This window comes from Apus apus, chromosome 11 (assembly GCF_020740795.1).
Source record: "Apus apus isolate bApuApu2 chromosome 11, bApuApu2.pri.cur, whole genome shotgun sequence".
In the NCBI taxonomy this organism is placed as follows: Eukaryota; Metazoa; Chordata; class Aves; order Apodiformes; family Apodidae; genus Apus; species Apus apus.
This window is the reverse complement of record NC_067292.1, coordinates 20,781,076-20,798,925: the sequence shown is the minus strand read 5'-3', so window position 1 is coordinate 20,798,925 and position 17,850 is coordinate 20,781,076. Positions and strand designations below refer to the sequence as shown.

Sequence of the window (17,850 nt, the reverse complement as noted above, 5' to 3'; positions counted from 1 at the left end):
CCAAGAGTTATTTTGTACTCCAACCATACATATTTTTCCCCACAAGTCTGCACCAGCCCATCCAGGAAGCCTGTGGTCCATGACAGCCCCATTCCTAGGGCTGGGGAGGGTGCTGGGAGGATGCTGCTCCATGGCTGCTCCTGCTGGTGGTGCAGGGTGGTGCTGTGCATGCTGACCAGCCCTGGCACTGCTAACCATGAGCAGGGGTCAGGATATACTCTGGGTTTGGTTTCCAGGAGCTGGGCCAGGCAGCCATCTGACAAACATGACTGCAACCTGAATGTGTAGATCGTGTCCCTGAGATAACGGAAGCCCTTGATTTTGTTTCCATATCCAATTAAACAAGCTGTGAAAAATAGAACCTCGAAGGTACAGCCTTCCCATGTCTCAGGCAAATGCTCTCACAGGGAGAGTTTCTCCTGGAGACTCTGATTGTGCTAGTGTTGGTGCTGCCATGTGCTGTTTCTGGGATGCGAAACAAGCGTGGGATGTGCTGAGAAGGGATGGGAAGTTGACACATGGCCAGGCCTTCTGCTGCCCTTGCGCTGCTTCCCTTCCCAGTCTCAAAGGGAGCATCTTTTCTGTTGAGGAAAGCCAGGCATGACCATGTTGGCCACAGCTTTCCTCTCTGTGAGCAATGATCAGTCTTCTCCTCTCTCTCTCCCTCCTCTTCTCAACCAGTCTGATAAAAAGGCCATGAAAGAGAATTACCTGCGGTCACAACGCTTTAAGGTCTGGTGTAATTTTAGTTATTAATCTGTATGTTTAATCTGAAGTGGGGCTTACAGCTTCACCCCAGCACGCTGACAGGTCCCCACAGATGCTTCTCTCTTTTTGCCTATTGCAGATGGATGTGCTGTGCCTCCTGCCTCTGGATTTCTTCTACTTCAAAGTGGGTGTCAACCCCCTCCTGCGCTTTCCTCGCTGTCTGAAGGTGAATTGGAGCTTACACAGTCAGGCCAAACAGCAGTTGCAGTGGTGGTGAGGGAGTCGTGCACTGGTTTGGGTCAGCTACAGCTTGCTAGACTCATCCATGATGCCAAGAGTATTGTAAAATGGGTGGGAAGTCTTGTCCCAAAGGCTTTGCAGGGCTGTTGGTCAGACAATTCAGTTCCACCCTGAACCACACTCACATCTCAATAGAAGGGCACTTCTAGATGGAGCCAAACCTGCCGGTGGCAGCTCCTGCTGCAGAGGGGCTGCAGGAGGAAGATGGGGGGTGAGGGTGCATCTGGGGATGTAACTCTGCCATCCAGGACTGGGGGAAACCAGAGCACTTTCCTCTCCTTCTCCTCACAGTACATGGCCTTCTTCGAGTTCAACAGCCGCCTGGAGGCCATCCTGAGCAAGGCTTATGTCTACAGGTGAGAGCAGGGAGAGAGGGAGGGAGCGAGGCTGGGTGCTCCTAGGGAGGAAGCTTCACTTGGCCACCACCCATTCCAGGTCTCTGATTTTACCCTGAACCTGTGGATGCTGGCTGGTGCAGGCAGGATGTGGGGGTCCTGGAGCCAGTGTGGGTTGGATCACCTCCCCCTGAGCCTGTGGGGACAGGGGTGCTGGTGGTGAAGAGAAGCCACCAGCAGATAAGCTGCTTTCTCTGGCACTTGTGGAGCTTTGGGAGGGATCAGTGGGGCCACACATTGGGTGCTCTGTGAGTCCCACGTGGTCAGCGCTTGGCTGATCATCTCAGACTGGCTTGAGTTGGAAAGGGCCTTAAAGATCATCTAGTTCCAACCTTCTGCCACGGGCAGGGAAACCTCCCACTGAACCAGGCTGCTCAAAGCTCACTGTGATGCTGGGGGGTTCTGGCATGTTTCTCCCAGCAAATACCACCAGAGGGTCTCCCCTCTTTTTTTGCAGGGTGATTCGCACCACTGCCTACTTGCTGTACAGCCTGCATGTGAACTCCTGCCTCTACTACTGGGCATCAGCCTATGAAGGACTGGGCTCTACCACCTGGGTCTACGATGGGGAAGGAAACAGGTACAAGCTAGAGCTTGGGTGCTCACGTAGCACAGCTTGCTGTTCAGCTGGAGCAAGAAGGAAGGGGTTAGGATGCCACTGGGTTCATCAAAACCTCTGAAGCAAAAGGTTGGGAGTGTCAGGAGATGAAGAGCCAGAGAAAATGTTTGGGACAGGAAGGATGGGTTGTGCAGATGAAATGCAAGATGAGGAGGCTGCAGCTGGGCTGTGATGGAGGGAAATGGCTGGTTGAAGAGGCTGAAAACCTGTGAGTCTGGTGCTGGGAAACATGGCTGAGCAGGATGGTGGTGTGGGGCCTGTTTCTGTTCACGTTGATTTGCTGTAAGGTTGGAATGGAGGCTTGGAGCTGTGCTTGGACATGGACTGTGCCTTGGACCTAAGGGCTCAATGCGCAGCATCACTAAATCAGGTCCTGGGTGTGTGTCAGGCCCTTGGACCAGCCCAACACCCTCATTGCCAGGGACAGTGGCCACCCTGTCCCCTTTCTGTGGCATTAATGGTCACTGTGAAGTGTTCCTTGTGCTGTGGGTGATGGGTGCCCCAGGGGGACAAGCTTGAGAACTGCGACAGGTAAAATGCCCACAGCTGAGAGTTCTGCAGCACAGGCAAGAGAAAATCCTGAGGAAAACTTCCCTAATTTAGCTCCATGTAGTAAATTGGAGTTTCCTGAAAAAGTCCTGGGCATTAAATCCTTTCTGTGAGGTGTCAGTCGGGACAAGCGGCTACAACCCAGGCAGCCTCAGTGGGGGTGTTGCCTTCCCCCCTAGCCCTCAGCTTCCCACCTTGTTGTTCCTGCTCTGTAGTTATTTTGCACGTCTGCGTCTCTCAGTGTAATTGTAACACCCAAGGGAGTGCCCAAAACCAGTGCCTGAAGAATTCCTTTGATATCTCCCAAGCCCCCTGCCAACAATTTGCTCACAAACCCCCTTTTTCCCCCTGACTATTTCTAAAAATTTAAATGTTGTGGAAAATACAGTGCTGGTTTGTAGCAGTGGGGCTGAAAAGAAGCAAAAAATGGGAGTAGCCAGAGCAGCTGAGCATCCCCTGCAGAGGTTTGTGGGGGGTCCCCACATTCCCCTGCCCCTGGAGCACCTCCAGAAGCACCTACAAGTATGATGGGGAGTCTACAGCCCCTTCATTTCCCCTTTGTCACCCATAATTACTCCCAGCAGGCTCTGGCTTGCCATGGCCAGAGGATGTGAGCTCGATATCAAGGGGCAGAACAGGCCTTCAGGCTGGAAAGGTCTTCAAAGCTGCCTCCTCTTTTCCTCCCAGCTACATCCGCTGCTACTACTGGGCAGTCAAAACCCTTATCACCATTGGGGGCCTGCCGGACCCCAAGACACTGTTTGAAATCATCTTCCAGCTGCTGAACTACTTCACGGGTGTCTTTGCGTTCTCCGTCATGATAGGGCAGGTGAGTGGGGCTCCCAGGGAGTTCCGCCTCAGGTGGGGGAGGTTTTGGTGGGGTTGGTCCACAGGTTTGTATCTCTGGGTTTGGTTTTCCCATGCAACCACCTGCTCAGGCGTGGTGGAAGACAAAAAGGACTTGCAGGTGCTGTTAGCACTCAGCATATGTGCCCTGGACTGCTGAACCTGCATGATGGGTAAGTGACAGCAATTGAACCATCTCTTCCACCCCTTCCTCCCATTCAGATGAGAGATGTGGTGGGTGCTGCGACTGCAGGGCAAACATACTACAGGAGCTGCATGGACAGTACCATTAAATACATGAACTTCTACAGAATCCCCAAAACCGTTCAGAACCGGGTGAAAACGTGGTACGAGTACACGTGGCACTCGCAAGGCATGCTAGGTGAGCTCAAGGAGCAGTGCATGTGACTGTGCCTGCCTGGCAGAGCTGCAGTGTTGCTGTCATAGCACTCTAGTTTTGGGGGGTGGGGGTGGGTTTTTTTTTCCTCTGTGCTACATGGGCTTGTTGGCCCACTGATAGAGTGTTTAAGCTGGCATTGGGCTGCAGCACCATGGTGACCCAGCACATGGAGCCCAGCCTCCCATCTGCTGTCCCAGAGCATGTCCAATGGCAAAGCCACCAGCTCACCCCACCAGGAAATCACAGAATCATAGAATGGTTTGGGTTGGAAGAGACCTTGAAGATCATCTAGATCCCCTGCACGGGCAGGGACACCTCCCACTAGACCAGGTTGCTCCAAGCCCCCTCCAACCTGCCCTCGAACACTTCCAGGGATGGAGCCTCCTGCCCTCTGCCACCAAAAGGAGGGCTGCTTTCCCCCCTGCCATGCCAAGGACACAACTGCTGGAAACTGCCAGTTTTCTGCTTTCTCTCCCAGATGAGTCGGAGCTGCTGGTGCAGCTGCCAGACAAAATGAGACTGGACATCGCCATTGAGGTGAACTACAACATTGTGAGCAAAGTGGCCCTCTTCCAGGTACCATCATTAGCTTGGTCAAAGCTGGTGGGGCTTGACCACTGGCATGGACTCATGGCTCTCTTGGGTCTCTTTTGGCTCAGGGCTGTGACCGGCAGATGATCTTTGACATGCTGAAGCGGCTCAAATCAGTGGTCTACCTGCCTAATGACTATGTGTGTAAGAAGGTAAGGAGGTGCTCAGGTGCCCTCTAGCCCCCAGTGTCACGGCCAGGCTGTGCAGGGCACCAGGAGCAAGGCAGAGCAGGGAGAGCCAGGCCTGCCCATCACCGTGGCATCCAGCTACTTCACAGGGAGGGAATTCAGAGCAAGACCCTGGGTTGCAGCTGATCTTGTGCAGAGACTGACCTCTCCTGCTGCAGTTATGAACAGCAGGAGGGACAGGTGGACCCTGACAAGTGGGAGGAGACCTTGGGCTGCTTATAGGAGGATGCAAGGGAGTGAGCACCACCAGGACAAAGTGCTGCAAGAGCTTTGAGAGGGTAGTGTGGTCGGTGGGGTTCCCAACAGGACACAGGCTGGGGGATCTCTAAGGTTGCCCTGTTTCTGGGCGCCTCCCACAGCCCCGTCTTCCCTGCAGGGAGAAATTGGTCGTGAGATGTACATCATCCAGGCAGGACAAGTGCAGGTGCTGGGAGGACCCGACAGCACAACCGTGCTCGTGACCCTGAAACCTGGATCCGTGTTTGGAGAAATAAGGTGAGGAGTCACGGTGATAGAGATGAAGGCACTTGGGCGTGGAGGACCAGCAACACCCTGATTTATCCTGATGACTGGCAGCATCTGCTACATAAATTACAGCCTTTTTTTTTTTTTTTTTTTTTTTTTTTGAGCTTTTCAGCTCTTTTTGTTGTGGTGTTTGGTTTTTTTTGTCGCGGTGCTGTTTGCTGCCTGGCCAGCAGCTTCCTCCTGTGGACACAAACACAGCAACCAAGGCTTGGCTTGTTCCCCATCCTCGATCAGCTCCTCTCCCTCCTCTTTTTCAGGTTTCCCCCCTGATTTTTGGCATTGCCTGAAGTCAACAGGAACAAACAACCCCACTCCTCTGCTGCCAAGCCCTGTTCCTTCCTGGGCCCCACCAGGCCCATTTTATGACCCATTTGGGCACCTGGCAAGATGCATGGAGAGTGGGCACCACTCCCTGCTCATTCCCAAGGCTGCACCCTCATGGCTCTGAGCTACGAGGGGCAGGACAGGGAAACCCAGGGCTGGAAAGGTGGAGCAAGAAAGTGAAATCTGGAGAAAATGGGGAGGTTCTGGGGACACAGCCTGGCTCTGAGCTGGCTCCGTTGCACCTTAAATCTCCCAAGTCAAGGTGTGAATTGCAGAGCAGCAGGTACAGAACATAATGGCTGCAGGGACCTGCTAGGCCACATGCAAAGGGCTGCTGCTGAGAGCAGCTGGTGGCAGTGAACAGTGGTATATGGAGGGAAATGTAGAAGATGTTTCACTGAACCAGCTCCCAGCCTTTAACCTGCCCATGTAACAGGCAGGTGAAGTCCTGTGCCAATTTGTGACATGGTGACAGTTTGCCTCTCTACACCCAGCGGACACTAGAGGGGTGTCAAATGCAATATTTAAACCTTCAAACAGGCACCTAATTTTTTAGGCAGTGCTCCATGCCAACCCTTCCCAGCAAAAATTTGGCTTGGGAAATGTCATTGGAGGGGGATGGGAGTTGAACTCTGAGTCCTCAAGAAGTGGGACACGATGGGAAATTGGGAGATTTTCAATGACAGGTGTTGTGTGGAGCCTGTTGGTGGCCACGTTAACATCTCACCCTGTCCTCCTCAGCTTGCTGGCAGCAGGAGGGGGGAATCGCCGCACAGCCAATGTCATCGCTCACGGCTTCGCCAACCTCTTCATTTTGGATAAGAAGGACCTGAATGAGATTTTGGTGCATTATCCAGAGTCTCAGAAGCTGCTGCGTAAAAAGGCCAAGTGCGTGATGGTCCTGATGCTTTCCAGTCTGTGGGGTTATCAAAAAAGAGCAGAGGTTTCAAGGTTGCGGGGGAGATTTCATAGTATCACAGTATCATTCTGCTTGGAAAAGACCTTCAAGGTCATCACATCCAACCACTACTTTCTCTCTGCACGAAGGCCTGGGAAAAATCTACCCGCAGGCACCAGGGGTTGGGTACACGTTCCTGGAGGGGAGCTGGGCTGGAGCTGCTGAGGGGCCAGGGGAGGCTGGGGGGGCCAGGGCCAGCCCAGCCCTGACACAAAGTTCCACTGCTAAAAATCATGGCTGAAGTGCATTTGTTTCAAAATGTACTGAAATAGTCACTTTAGTTTTTAGTGTTACTTAGATTTCTTTTTCTGTCCTTCATAACGTGTGAAAAATCCCTGTCCTTTTAAAGTCTGATATTTCTGCATCCTAAAACCCAGCTAAGAGAACATAAGCCCAGACTGAAGCTCTCTCTCCTTTTCCTTGCTGTAGGAAAATGCTGAAAACCACCAATAAACCCAAAGAGGAGAAGGCAGCACCCGGAGATGTGCTGATCATCCCCCCAAAACCTGACACCCCGAAGCTCTTCCAGGCTGCCCTGGCTGCCACGGGGAGGATGGGGGGCAGAAGACCTCTGGCCCAGCTCCGCTGGAGGCTGAAGGAGCTGAAGGCAATGCAGGTGGCACAGGTCAGCCTCGGACAGGGGCAGTTTGCTCCTTTGGGTGCCGGGTTGCTGCTGCCCCCAAATTACGGTTGAGGTGCCACAAAGGAGTGAGGTCAGGTCATCGAGGTCAGAGGTAACATGGATGAATGTGAAGAGGTGGTCCATCATCTTCCGCATGGTCTTGGGAGAATGTCATTGTCCCACAGGGGTTTATTTTCACAGAATCACAGAATTGTTCTGGTTGGAAAAGACCTTTAAGATCATCAAGTCCAGCTGTTGACCTGACACTGCCAAGGCCACCACTAACCCGTGTCCCTCAGCTCCACATCTACACAGCTCTGAAACACCTCCAGGGATGGGCACTCCACCACTGCCCTGGGCAGCCTGGGCCAGGGCCTGACAACCCTTTGGGGAATAAATTGTTCCCGATATCCAATCTAAACCTCCCCTGGCACAACCTGAGGCAATTTCCTCTCATCCTGAAGGTCTCCCCTCAGCTTCCTTTTCTCCAAGTTGGACACCCCCAGCTCCCTCAGCTGCTCCTGCTCAGACTTGTGCTCCAGACCCTTCCCCAGCTCCTTTGCCCTTCTCTGGACATGCTTCAGCCCCTCCATGTCCTTCTTGCTGTGAGGGGCCCAGAACTGACCCCAGGATTTGAGGTGTCCCCTCCCCAGTGCCAATTTTGGCAGCACAAAAGGGAAGACATTGACTTTTTGCATGGCTGTGCCAAGCCTGAGTCCAGTTCCTAGCTAGGCTTATAGCCACAACCATCTCTTCTGTGCCAGAGGCACTAGGGATTAATGGATGTGCTGGTGGATTCAGAGGGTGATGCTGGTGTCCAGCATCCACGGTCCAGTCAACATCTGCAAAGCTTTCCCAGAGGGGTTGGCCAAGGCCCCCAGCAGCAGGTACACTGTCCTGCCAACCTGGCAGGACTGGCAGGGACATCACCCTTGCTTATTGTCATGAAACAGAATCACAGAATCCCAGACTGGTTTGGGTTGAAAGGGACCTTAATGCTCATCTAGATCCAACCTGCTCCAGCCCAGGAAGAAAATGGCCCTGCTCTTTTAATTTTTTTACTTTCCTTCCAAGTGTGTCTGTTGAACTCATAAAAAAGGTCTTATCTCTATGCAGACCTTGTTGATACTCTTCCCAGCAGGCAGTTTTGCAGGCCGTCCCATCTGGGCATGTTGAGGGAGGCAAAAGAGCAACTGATAGGGAGTGTGGTGGCCTTGAGCCTGGGTAAATACTCAGGGAGAGGCCAATAGGAGCTTTGGCTCTGCAGTCCTGCACAACAGCATGGTGAGGCTTCACACAGTGAGGTGCTTCATGCTAATTAACAAGCACTTAAAGACAGTGCCACTGCATGCTCCACCCATGAGCAACAAGTCCCAGAGGGTGCACGTATCGGGAGCCAGCCCCACAGTGGGGTGAGCAGGATGCCCTGAGCAGGACACCTTCCCCATGGCATGTCCACAGGTGACGTTGCTGAGGGTCCTCTCTAAGGGAGGCTTTAGGACAGGCCATTCAGGGTCTGCTCCCTCACAACACCACTTTTCACAGAATCACAGAATGTTTTGGGGACCTCTATAAAGATCAAGTCCAACCCCCCTGCCAGAGCAGGACCAAAACCAGGGCAGATCACTCAGAAAGGCATCCAGAAAGGTCTGGAAAGTCTCCAGAGAAGGAGACTCCACCACCTCTCTGGGCAGCCTGTCCCAGGGCTCTGTCTCCCTCACAGGAAAGAAGTTCTTCCTCATGTTGAGGTGGAATATTCTGGGCTCCTGTTTGAATCCATTGCCCCTCGTTCTATCACAGGGCACAAGTGACAAGAGGTTGTCCCTGCCTTCTTGCTGCCCTCATGTATTGATAGACATTCATTAGATACCCCCTCAGTCTTCTCCTCTCCAAGATTAACCCCTCCAGCTGCTTCAGAAACAAAACATGAGTCAGTGCAGGAGGTGTTAGCACTGCAGTAATCTCCAGGTCCTTCGCTTGAGATGTGCCAGGAATAATCCAGGCGCCAACCGATCAAGGTGTCTTTGCACCAGCCCAACATCCCCATGATGTTCAGAAACTCCACCAGACACCTGCTTGGCTTTGCCCAGTGCAGACACTGCAGTTGTGAATGGAGGACAAGGCTCTGTGAAGGCTGATTTTTGACTCTTTGGTTTGTTTTTGATGGCAGGATTCCAGCTCCAGTCCAATCCCACCACAATCACCAGTGCACCGGAGATCACCTGTCGCCTGCCAAAAAGCACCCGCCCCCTTGGGAGAAGAACTATTCTCAAAATCATCAGATAATTTAGTCACCATTCGTGTGATTCCTACAGCAGGAGAGAAGGAGGAAGTCCTTGCTGCTGAGATCTCAGAGGTAGAAGAAGCAAAAGAAGAGATATGAAAACCAAGCAGGTTCTGGGGCAGGAGTAGGAGAGTACCTGGCGTAGAAGCTTTTTCTCATTAACAATTTCCAAGCAGGCCTGTGGGGCTGTGCTCTGTCCTGCGGGTGGGATCTGCCCCTCTTTGCTGCCTAGACCTTCACCCACTGCTGATAAAACCCTCTGCTGCATGACCCAGACCACGCAAGGTTTCCACACTCTGAAGATCTATTTATAGGGAGCATTAATAATTCATTAATATTCCCAGTAAATCTCAGGCCAGGTCTCTTGCTTCCAAATGCAGCCAGCCAGAGCAGGAAGCCTGAAGAAATTACTTTTTATGGCTCTGGGGCATTACTGAGTTTTCAGATAAAGCATGAAGAGTTATTCACCTCTGACAGCTGAATCACCTCTTGGCCTGAAAAAAAAAGGGAAAAAAAAACAAGGTTTCTCTGTCGGACTCAAGGTTGTTGGCAGCTGGAGAGTGATTCATGGAGAAAGGATGTGGACTATGCTCACAAGCTGAGCACGGACCAGATCACACTGTCCTGAGAAGGCTGAGGTCCATCCTGGTGTGCATGGACTGCAAGATGCTTGAAGGTCCCTGCGTGGTGCCAAGACCACCTTGGGTTGGCTGCTGGGAAGAGGAGTTCCTGCCAGCTGGCCACTCCAGGGATGTGGTGGGCTCTCCATCGCTGGTGATGCTATGGAGAGATTTGCTGAGCATCTTTCATGGATGGAGAAGCACAATCCTGGAAGAGATGTTCCTGGAGATCACTTCCAGCTCTAGGTTTCCATGGGTGCACCAGCCTGGTGCTGCCAGAGGAGTAAACCAAGTGCAGGATGGGAGAAGCTGTGTTGGTTTCCAGCTGGGATGAGAAAGAGAAGTGCAGTGAGTGCTCTCCTCTCCCAGCCAGCATCCAGGGTCAGGCCAGAGCCTGGAGCACCCAAACAAGTGTTCATTGCTGCACCTCAGTGATCTGCCACATTTCCAGCAGCCAATTCCCAGCCCCTTGCAGTCACTTTGTGTGTTCCTGGCCACGTTTCCCATGGAGAAGCTACTTTGGTGTTGCTCATTGCTGCAACAAGGCACTTGTGCAGGTGGTCTCCAGCCATGCAGGGACCGGGTGCTGGGTGGGAAGGTGAGCACCCAGTTAGCACCCAGCACACCCAGCTGATGGCTTGAGGTCTCCAGTCTTCCAGTCCACCTGGTCTAGTGGGAGGTGTCCCTGCCTCTGCAGGCGGTTGGGATGGGATGATCTTTAAGGTCCTGTCCAACCCAAACCAGTCTGGGATGCCATGAGTCCTCAAACCCATTGCCAACCAGAGCGAGCTGCTGGTGAGCCGAGGGGTGGCCAGAGGTGCCAGGGGAGACCATGTGGGCCTTTCCCAGGGTCTCAGCTGGCCAGGTCTCCCTGGCACCACCAAGAGGAGCCACAGAGGAAAAGCTGGGAGAGGTTCTGCCACAAGGAGCAGCCCCTGCACCAGTGCCGAGGGACTTTCTGGGTGTTCAGCAGAAGCTGTGAGCAGCACTGTGGGTTTCATGGGGCCAGCACCCAGACATGGGTGATCCCTCTTCCCACCAGCAGCCTGAGGCTGATCCCCACGCCCCCCCACTCCCAGGGCCTTTTGTTGGCTTGCATGTTTTCCCCTCTTTTGCAAAATAGGTGGATTTCTGTGGCAAAAAAAACAGAGTGTGTGTTCATATTAATTAATGATGGCTTGACTTCTTCTAAACAAATGTCATGAGCTCCAATATATCACAGGAGGCTCTGAAGGCACCACTGCCCTTTACACTGCAGGGGAAAACCTGGACTCTTCCCCAAACCACCCTAAATATTTCTTGTCGTCAGTCATTCCAAGTGGTTCTGGGCTGGGCAGAAGGTTTTCAGTGGGAAGCACAAGGTATTTTTTTTTTCACTCTATAAATATTTATACAATCAAACCAGGAAATGTGCAGAAGTCAAACTGGGGCTCTGATTTGCTGCTGCAATGTGATATGGTTTAGAAAAAGCCTTTAAATAAATAGTGGGCTGTAATGGCTTTCATGATTCCCTGTAGCTACAATAAAGAACACACAGATTACTCTTCCTTTGCTGTGGCTTTATTTCAAAATTGCCATTGGTTTCCATCTTTCTGCTCTTTGCTGCACTACTGGGTCCAGTAAAGTCCCCACAGATTTTTCCAATAAACTTTTTAGAGGCTCAGAGGTCACCTAATACTGGTAATAGAATTGTTGTGTTTTTTAATCCTTCCAGAAGGAGGGGAAAAAAACTTTCTTAAACGGCAAACACTTGGAGAAGATCTTCATTTCGACAGGCAGCATTAGCTGGTGGTGGACACATCACTGGTCATTCTGAAACTGCTGGAAGATCTGAAGTTCTCCTCCTCACTTATCTGTTTACAGCTTTAGTTCTGCAGAGAGATTATTCTCCAGGGAAAAATTCAGGTCAAGGTAGGACTGGGCTTAGCAGTGGGGTGGTGAGTTGAGGTCCATCTGTGGGCTGAGCAGGAATGGCTGAAGGGATGGGCAGGCTCTGAAGCTGGGCACCTCGTTTGGTGCCTCTTCATTTGGGAGTTGTCATAAACGGGCTTTCTGCTGAATTTTGGAATGCCATTCACAGCCCAGTTTGGCTGCATTTGTACTGGGCCCTGTTAAATCTCTTGCAGCCTGCACTTGTCAACTGTCCTTCCCCTGCCCTTGTGGTGTTCCTGATGGATTTGGTAATGCTCCATGTCCCTCCACTGCATTTCTCATTAGTTTCGCTCACTCTGCTTTGATGTCCTTAAGTGTCAGATCGATCCGATACGAACCCTCCATGAATATTAATGCAGTGTTTGGGGGAACTCACTGGACAGCTGCTTGTTGCCAGCCCAGGAAGTTCTGCATTGCAGTTCTTCTCCTGGCTTGTATTTCTGAGTAACAGATTTCACAGAGGTCCAGAGACATAGTAGCCAGGTTTGCTTGCCATGGTATTTTAGCTGTGGCTGCGTTTGAGTAAGTAGAACAGGTAACTGTTGAAGGAAGAAGCAGAGCTTGCTTTGGAGGGGTCTGTATGAATGTTAGGTTTTGACTCACCAACACAAGCAGCATGTTTACTGGAGACAATATATGTGGTTTAAATATAGTTATACACATATATATACTTTTTAATAGATAGATATACATCATTTTAATAGAGACATATGTATACACTTTGTATACTGGAGGGGTGTTCATACTCCTTGTGGCCTGTGCTGTTACCTCTTTCACAAAAGTAATGCTGATTTAACGTTCTCTATGAAATTAGAGAAGACAAATGTCCCCAGTTAAAAAAAAAAAAATCAACTTACAAAAGAAATAATATCTGTAGGGGAAGTTGTTTCCCTCTCGATGGAAACAGGGCAGGTAGGTTATCTGTATTTATAGGCAGAGCAATCTTTTAAAAAGATTAAGTGCAATTGCAGGTTAATCGCTGACAAGGTTATAATGAAAGTAACAACGAATAAGCAGGTTTGGGGATTAAAGTCAGGTCTAGAAAGAAATTGCAGGATAAATGGAAAGCCCAATTAAATGGTGTTTAATTAGAAAGATTGAAATAAAATTAGCACTTTAACCTTGAATTCTGGAGATCTTAACCTGCAAGACATGCTTCTAATTCTAGGAACAGTCTGTAAACCACTTTTTCTGCCTATATTTATTTTTCCGTTGCGTAGATCTCCTTCGAGTTGCAATTAAATCCCATTACTCCCTCTTGCCTTCCTCTAAAATGGAGCTAATACGAGCCTGGTTTTCTCTGCCCTGAGCACACAGCTCCTTTTACAAGCAGTAACACCCCCACTGGAGGTAACACAGAAAAAAACCAGCCAGACCATTTGGGAAGGGGTGACACAGAAGCACACAGCATCTTGCCCACAGCAGTGATTATTAACAGCACTGCCTCATCTGGGGCTGGGGAACATTTTTTTCCTTTTCTCACTCATTCCTCAGTTACCCGTTCTTATTTTAGAATGAAACTTTCCGACTTTGGTTCATACCCTCCGGAGATCTGAGCAATATCCAGTCACTTGGGTCCAAGTCATCTGGAGAAGTAAAGCCTGGATAGAGTCATAGAATTAACATTGGAAGGGACCTTAACGATCATCAAGTTCCAACCCCCTGCCATGAGCAGAGAACCCCACCACTAGATCAGGTTGCACAAAACCTCGTCCAACCTGATCTTAAAAACCTCCAGGGATGGGACATCAACAACCTCCCTGGGCAACCCATTCCAGTTCCTTACCACCCTTAGAGTGAAGAATTTCTTCCTAATATCTCACCTAAATCTCCCCTCTCTCAGTTTGAAATCATTACCCCTTGTCCTATCACTATATTCTCTGATGAAAAGCCCCTCCCCAGATTTTCTGTATTCCCTGGAAGGTACTCTAAGGTAGTGGAAGGTGCTATAAAGTCTCCCCAGAGCCGTCTCTTCTCCAGGCTGAACAGCCACAGCTTTCTCAGCCTGTCTTCATAGCAGAGCTGCTCCAGCCCTTGGATCATCCTGGTGGCCCTTCTCTGGACCCTGTCCCATGGGTCTATATCTTTCTTGTGCTGAGGGCACCAGAACTGGCCCCAGTTCTCCAGCTAGGGTCTCACCAGAGCAGAGCAGAGGGGCAGAATCCCCTCCCTGGCCCTGCTGGCCACACTTCTTTTGATGCAGCCCAGGACACGGTTGCCCCTCTGGGCTCCAGCACACACTGGCAGCTCATGTCCAGCTTCTCATCCACTACCACCCCCAAGTCCTTTTCCTCAGGGCTGCTCTCTAGCCATTAATACCTACATGATTTCATGCATTAATTTTTTTTTTTCTTCTGCTTTTGGGAGCTGCCTGGTGCATAAGAAGAGCTGGAAGTCAAACAGTTAAAGTCTAGAAACTGTTTTCTTTTATTGATTGGAAGGAATTTTTGGGGGAGATATGAACAACTGGAGAAGTGAGATAAACCAGGTTGTGGGGATGCTATGGGGTGGCCAGGGGACATCCCTGGCAGCTCTGGGCTGTGACATGCAGGGGATGGCACGTCCCAACGTGCTGTGCACCTTCTGCAGATGCTCACGCTGCACGTTTGAGCTCCCCGGGACAGTCCCAGCTCCTGGGAAGCCTGGGCTGGATCCTTCCTGCAGCACCCGTCCCAGCATCCTTTTGCGTCCCGGAGCCTCCCGGCCCGTGGGACACGCTGTGGCTGATCCGAATTCACCCCAGGGTGTGCATCTGTCTTCGCGATGACTGGAGGAATGAGGACCAACCAACCTGCTCACTCCTTAGATAAGAGGCTCTTTTGTGCCGCAGAAATACCAATATCCCGTGCAAATCCCCCCGCTGCCATGGCGACCCGCAGCCGTCACCGCTGCCGCCGACACCGGCGCTGCGTCCTTCGCTGCCTCCTCCTCCGGGGGCTCCTCCAGCCGGGAAACCAGCGCCCGGCCCCGAGAAGCGGGGCAGGGGCTTGGCGGGGCTGGCTATCGCTGCCCGGGGCGAGCTGCCGGGGTGCAGGGCTCTGTCCTGGCGCTGGGCTGGAGAAATTTCTCACTGATAACCTGAAATAATTCTTTTTAAAAGTGAGAAATCAGCCTGGGCAGCCAGAGCTGGGCTCTGCCCCGCTTCCTGCTTTTCCGGCGCTTAGGAACGATTTGACCTCGTGGCGCTCTCGCTTTTTTCACGAACGTGTTTCTCATTAAAGCGTTTTCCTGAGCACTAATTAGGGCGGTTTTCCTTTTGTAAATTAGCCTGATAGGATCTGTGTGTCTTGGCAAGGGCCCTCCAGAGCAGGAGCTGAGGCCTCTGCTTTTGATCCCTGTTTATTTTGCAAATCTTCTGGTTTTACTGTTCTTGGCCACCTTCTAGAAAGCGCTGGCAGCAGGTTGAGGTTAATGGGAGTAAAATGGGCCTTTCCAGCTCACCTGCCTCAAGAAACAGGAGAGGTTTTGGGGCTACAGGGGCCGGTGGGAATTGATGGAGTGGTGCAGGCATGCAGGAATGCTTTTCCCAAATCCTGTCCCTTCCCTTTTCTTTTCCTTTCCCTTTTCCCTTCTCTTCCCTTTTCCCTTCCCTTGCCCCTTTCCTTAAATCCAGCCCAGCCCCTGAGCCATGGCCCCCTTTCTTGTGGCTGCAGCTGCTCCTCATCCCAGCAGACCCGTGTGGCCTCAGACACTCCAAACTCAGGGTGGCTGCAGGGGAGGAAGGTCCCTCCAGCTGCTGAGGGGCTAAATAGTTGGTGTCAGCAATTTGCCCAGGACCAATGGTGCTGGGGAGAGGATGGGCTTTAATCGGCTCTTGTTTTCTTAATGCACCAGCAGACGGGAGCAGAGGGGACAATGCTCCCTCCGTCACTGGTCACAGAGGGGCCAAAGCCACCAGAAGTTTGCATGGGCTGAGAAATTCAGTGACAAAAGTGACTTTGGGTGTGGGAAGCCATCCTCTGCCTTGGCTCTCGGGGGAGGCTGGAGCATCCCTGGGGGTCCTGGCACCCCATGCCACATGAGCCATTGGGATCCTCCGGGGACGCTTACGGATGATCATCACAAAAGAATTCCATGGTCCTTAACAAGGGAAGAGGAGGACTTTGCCCAGGGACCCCTGAATCTGGGACAGAGTTGACAAAAAGGCAACGATTTCCCAGTGCCAGTGTGCCAGCTGCTTGTCACCACACCTGGAAGAGCGCAGTGGAGCATCCCACCCCCAGAGCCGCCATCAGCATCGGCCCTGCCAGCTCAGCCACACCAGCCCACCGCTCTCCCAGAGTCTCGGGGGGTTCCACAGGGGCAGCACCCACAGCTGGCACCTTCCCAGCCCTGCCAGACCATGAACACGCTGTGGGTGCTGATGGAACTGTGGGTGCAGGCCTGGAGCACCAGGGGCCACCAGAGGAGAGAGATGCAGGCAGCAGAGAGCATCCCTGCCCGGCGCCAGCATCCAGGGGGGGGAGTCTGCCCACCTACAGGCACCATGTGGACACTGGCACGTAAAGGAGGATGTAAAAAAATATGCCCAGGACCAGGGTTGACCTGGCCAGACCTGCAGGTGAGAGCGGTGGAGTGGGGTTGGGGGTGAGCGGGGCAGAGACTGTGTCAAAAGCCAAGGCTGGGGAGCAAAACCAGCAAAATGCTTCCAGATTTGAGCCATGTGGCAAAACGTGCCCAGATGTTTGCACACAGGCCTTGTAATTCTGCTGCTGCTGTTTCCCAAAGGTTAACTAAGCAGCATGATTTAGTCTGGTGGGCTGAAAGTGAAGACAGCCAATAGCCCTGGTCCTGCCTTACCTGGGATGCTGAGCTTTTTGGCCATGCCTTGGTCCTACCTCGTAATATTTCTAGCTCCCTCTCATTTTTTCATGCAACACCTCTCTAAGATCCCCAAATAGATCAAAAAACTCTGCAAGATTGCATTTTTAAAAAGCAAAGAGCTGGCAGTTATTCAGTGTCACTCTGTATAAAGCCTCCTGCCTGCTCCTCCTGCCTGCGCTGCCAGATTTTCTTTACTGTCTCCTCATTTTTCCAGTTGTGAGGGACTGCTCAAGGGATCTCCTGGCAGAGAGGACTCGGGTTCACCCTTCACATCCAGCTCTTCTCTAAGGCATATGCATAAAAATACAGGCGTGGGTCTGTTCCCACTGTGCCGGGCACAGGAGGCCGAGCTGGAGCGTGTGGCTCTTCATATTCATTGGGCGTAAATGTAAAAGTTTTCCTTTGATAAAAGAAAAACAGTGCTGTGCTGCTCTGCCTTCCCGAAACCTTAGCAGGAGGCTGGATTTTCAAGTTTCCTTTGATTGTCTCCCCAGCTTCCGCCAGCTTGGCCATGAAGGAGAGAGCCCTGGCTGGGTGTAAAAGCTGCTTTGAGGACACAGCCTTGATTTGCAGCCTTCAGTCCTGCTGAGACACACTGTCCTGGAAGCACCAACCTGGGAAGAAGAAATTATGCTTTAATTTTTAAACAGCCAGAGGTTCTGTGGTGGTTGTGCATCTGTTTATGTGTAAAGTTTAAAAAGGAAAGAACAGTTTCCCCTGTAAAATGTTGTCAGATAGATTCATGGGTCTCTTTGGTGACTCTTCCTATTAATTGAGCTCAGTTTTCTTCACCAATCTCAATTGCACCTTAGAAGGAAAAAAAAAATAAAAAAATTCGGTACTAGCTCAGTCGGTGATAATGAAATAATCAGGAAATGCATTTCAAGAAGTTAAACTAGAGAGACCTCAGCAGCCTTTTTCCTGCTGAAGTGGGAAGCCGTGATGGTGCAAACAGGAACATCCATTATATATAAAGCGTGTTAATAATGCACACGGGAAGGTAACATTTCCAGCCCACTGAAGGACTCCTGGTGTCACAGCTGTCAAGCAGTGGGGCTGCAGCATCCCACACATGCTGGCTCTGGGACACAGTGGGACAAGCTGGACTGCTCCCAATGAACTTCTCTAGGGCACGTTAAAATCTACAGGCTGCAGCAAGGGCCTG

The 17,850-nt window shown here is 51.5% G+C and overlaps 1 protein-coding gene across 1 annotated transcript in view; it reads left to right on the top strand.

The window, feature by feature from the left end:
- CNGB1 (cyclic nucleotide gated channel subunit beta 1) overlaps positions 1-11,455 on the top strand; it is a 29,042-nt gene extending 17,587 nt beyond the window's left edge. The window contains exons 22-33 of the mRNA XM_051629813.1: positions 682-732; positions 848-934; positions 1,300-1,364; positions 1,861-1,983; positions 3,259-3,400; positions 3,640-3,799; positions 4,296-4,393; positions 4,477-4,560; positions 4,973-5,091; positions 6,187-6,333; positions 6,833-7,028; positions 9,196-11,455. Of these exons, the coding sequence (XP_051485773.1) occupies positions 682-732; positions 848-934; positions 1,300-1,364; positions 1,861-1,983; positions 3,259-3,400; positions 3,640-3,799; positions 4,296-4,393; positions 4,477-4,560; positions 4,973-5,091; positions 6,187-6,333; positions 6,833-7,028; positions 9,196-9,408 (1,485 nt within the window). The 3' untranslated portion in view covers positions 9,409-11,455. The remainder of the gene's footprint in view (positions 1-681; positions 733-847; positions 935-1,299; positions 1,365-1,860; positions 1,984-3,258; positions 3,401-3,639; positions 3,800-4,295; positions 4,394-4,476; positions 4,561-4,972; positions 5,092-6,186; positions 6,334-6,832; positions 7,029-9,195) is intronic.
- The last annotated feature ends 6,395 nt before the right edge of the window (positions 11,456-17,850 follow it).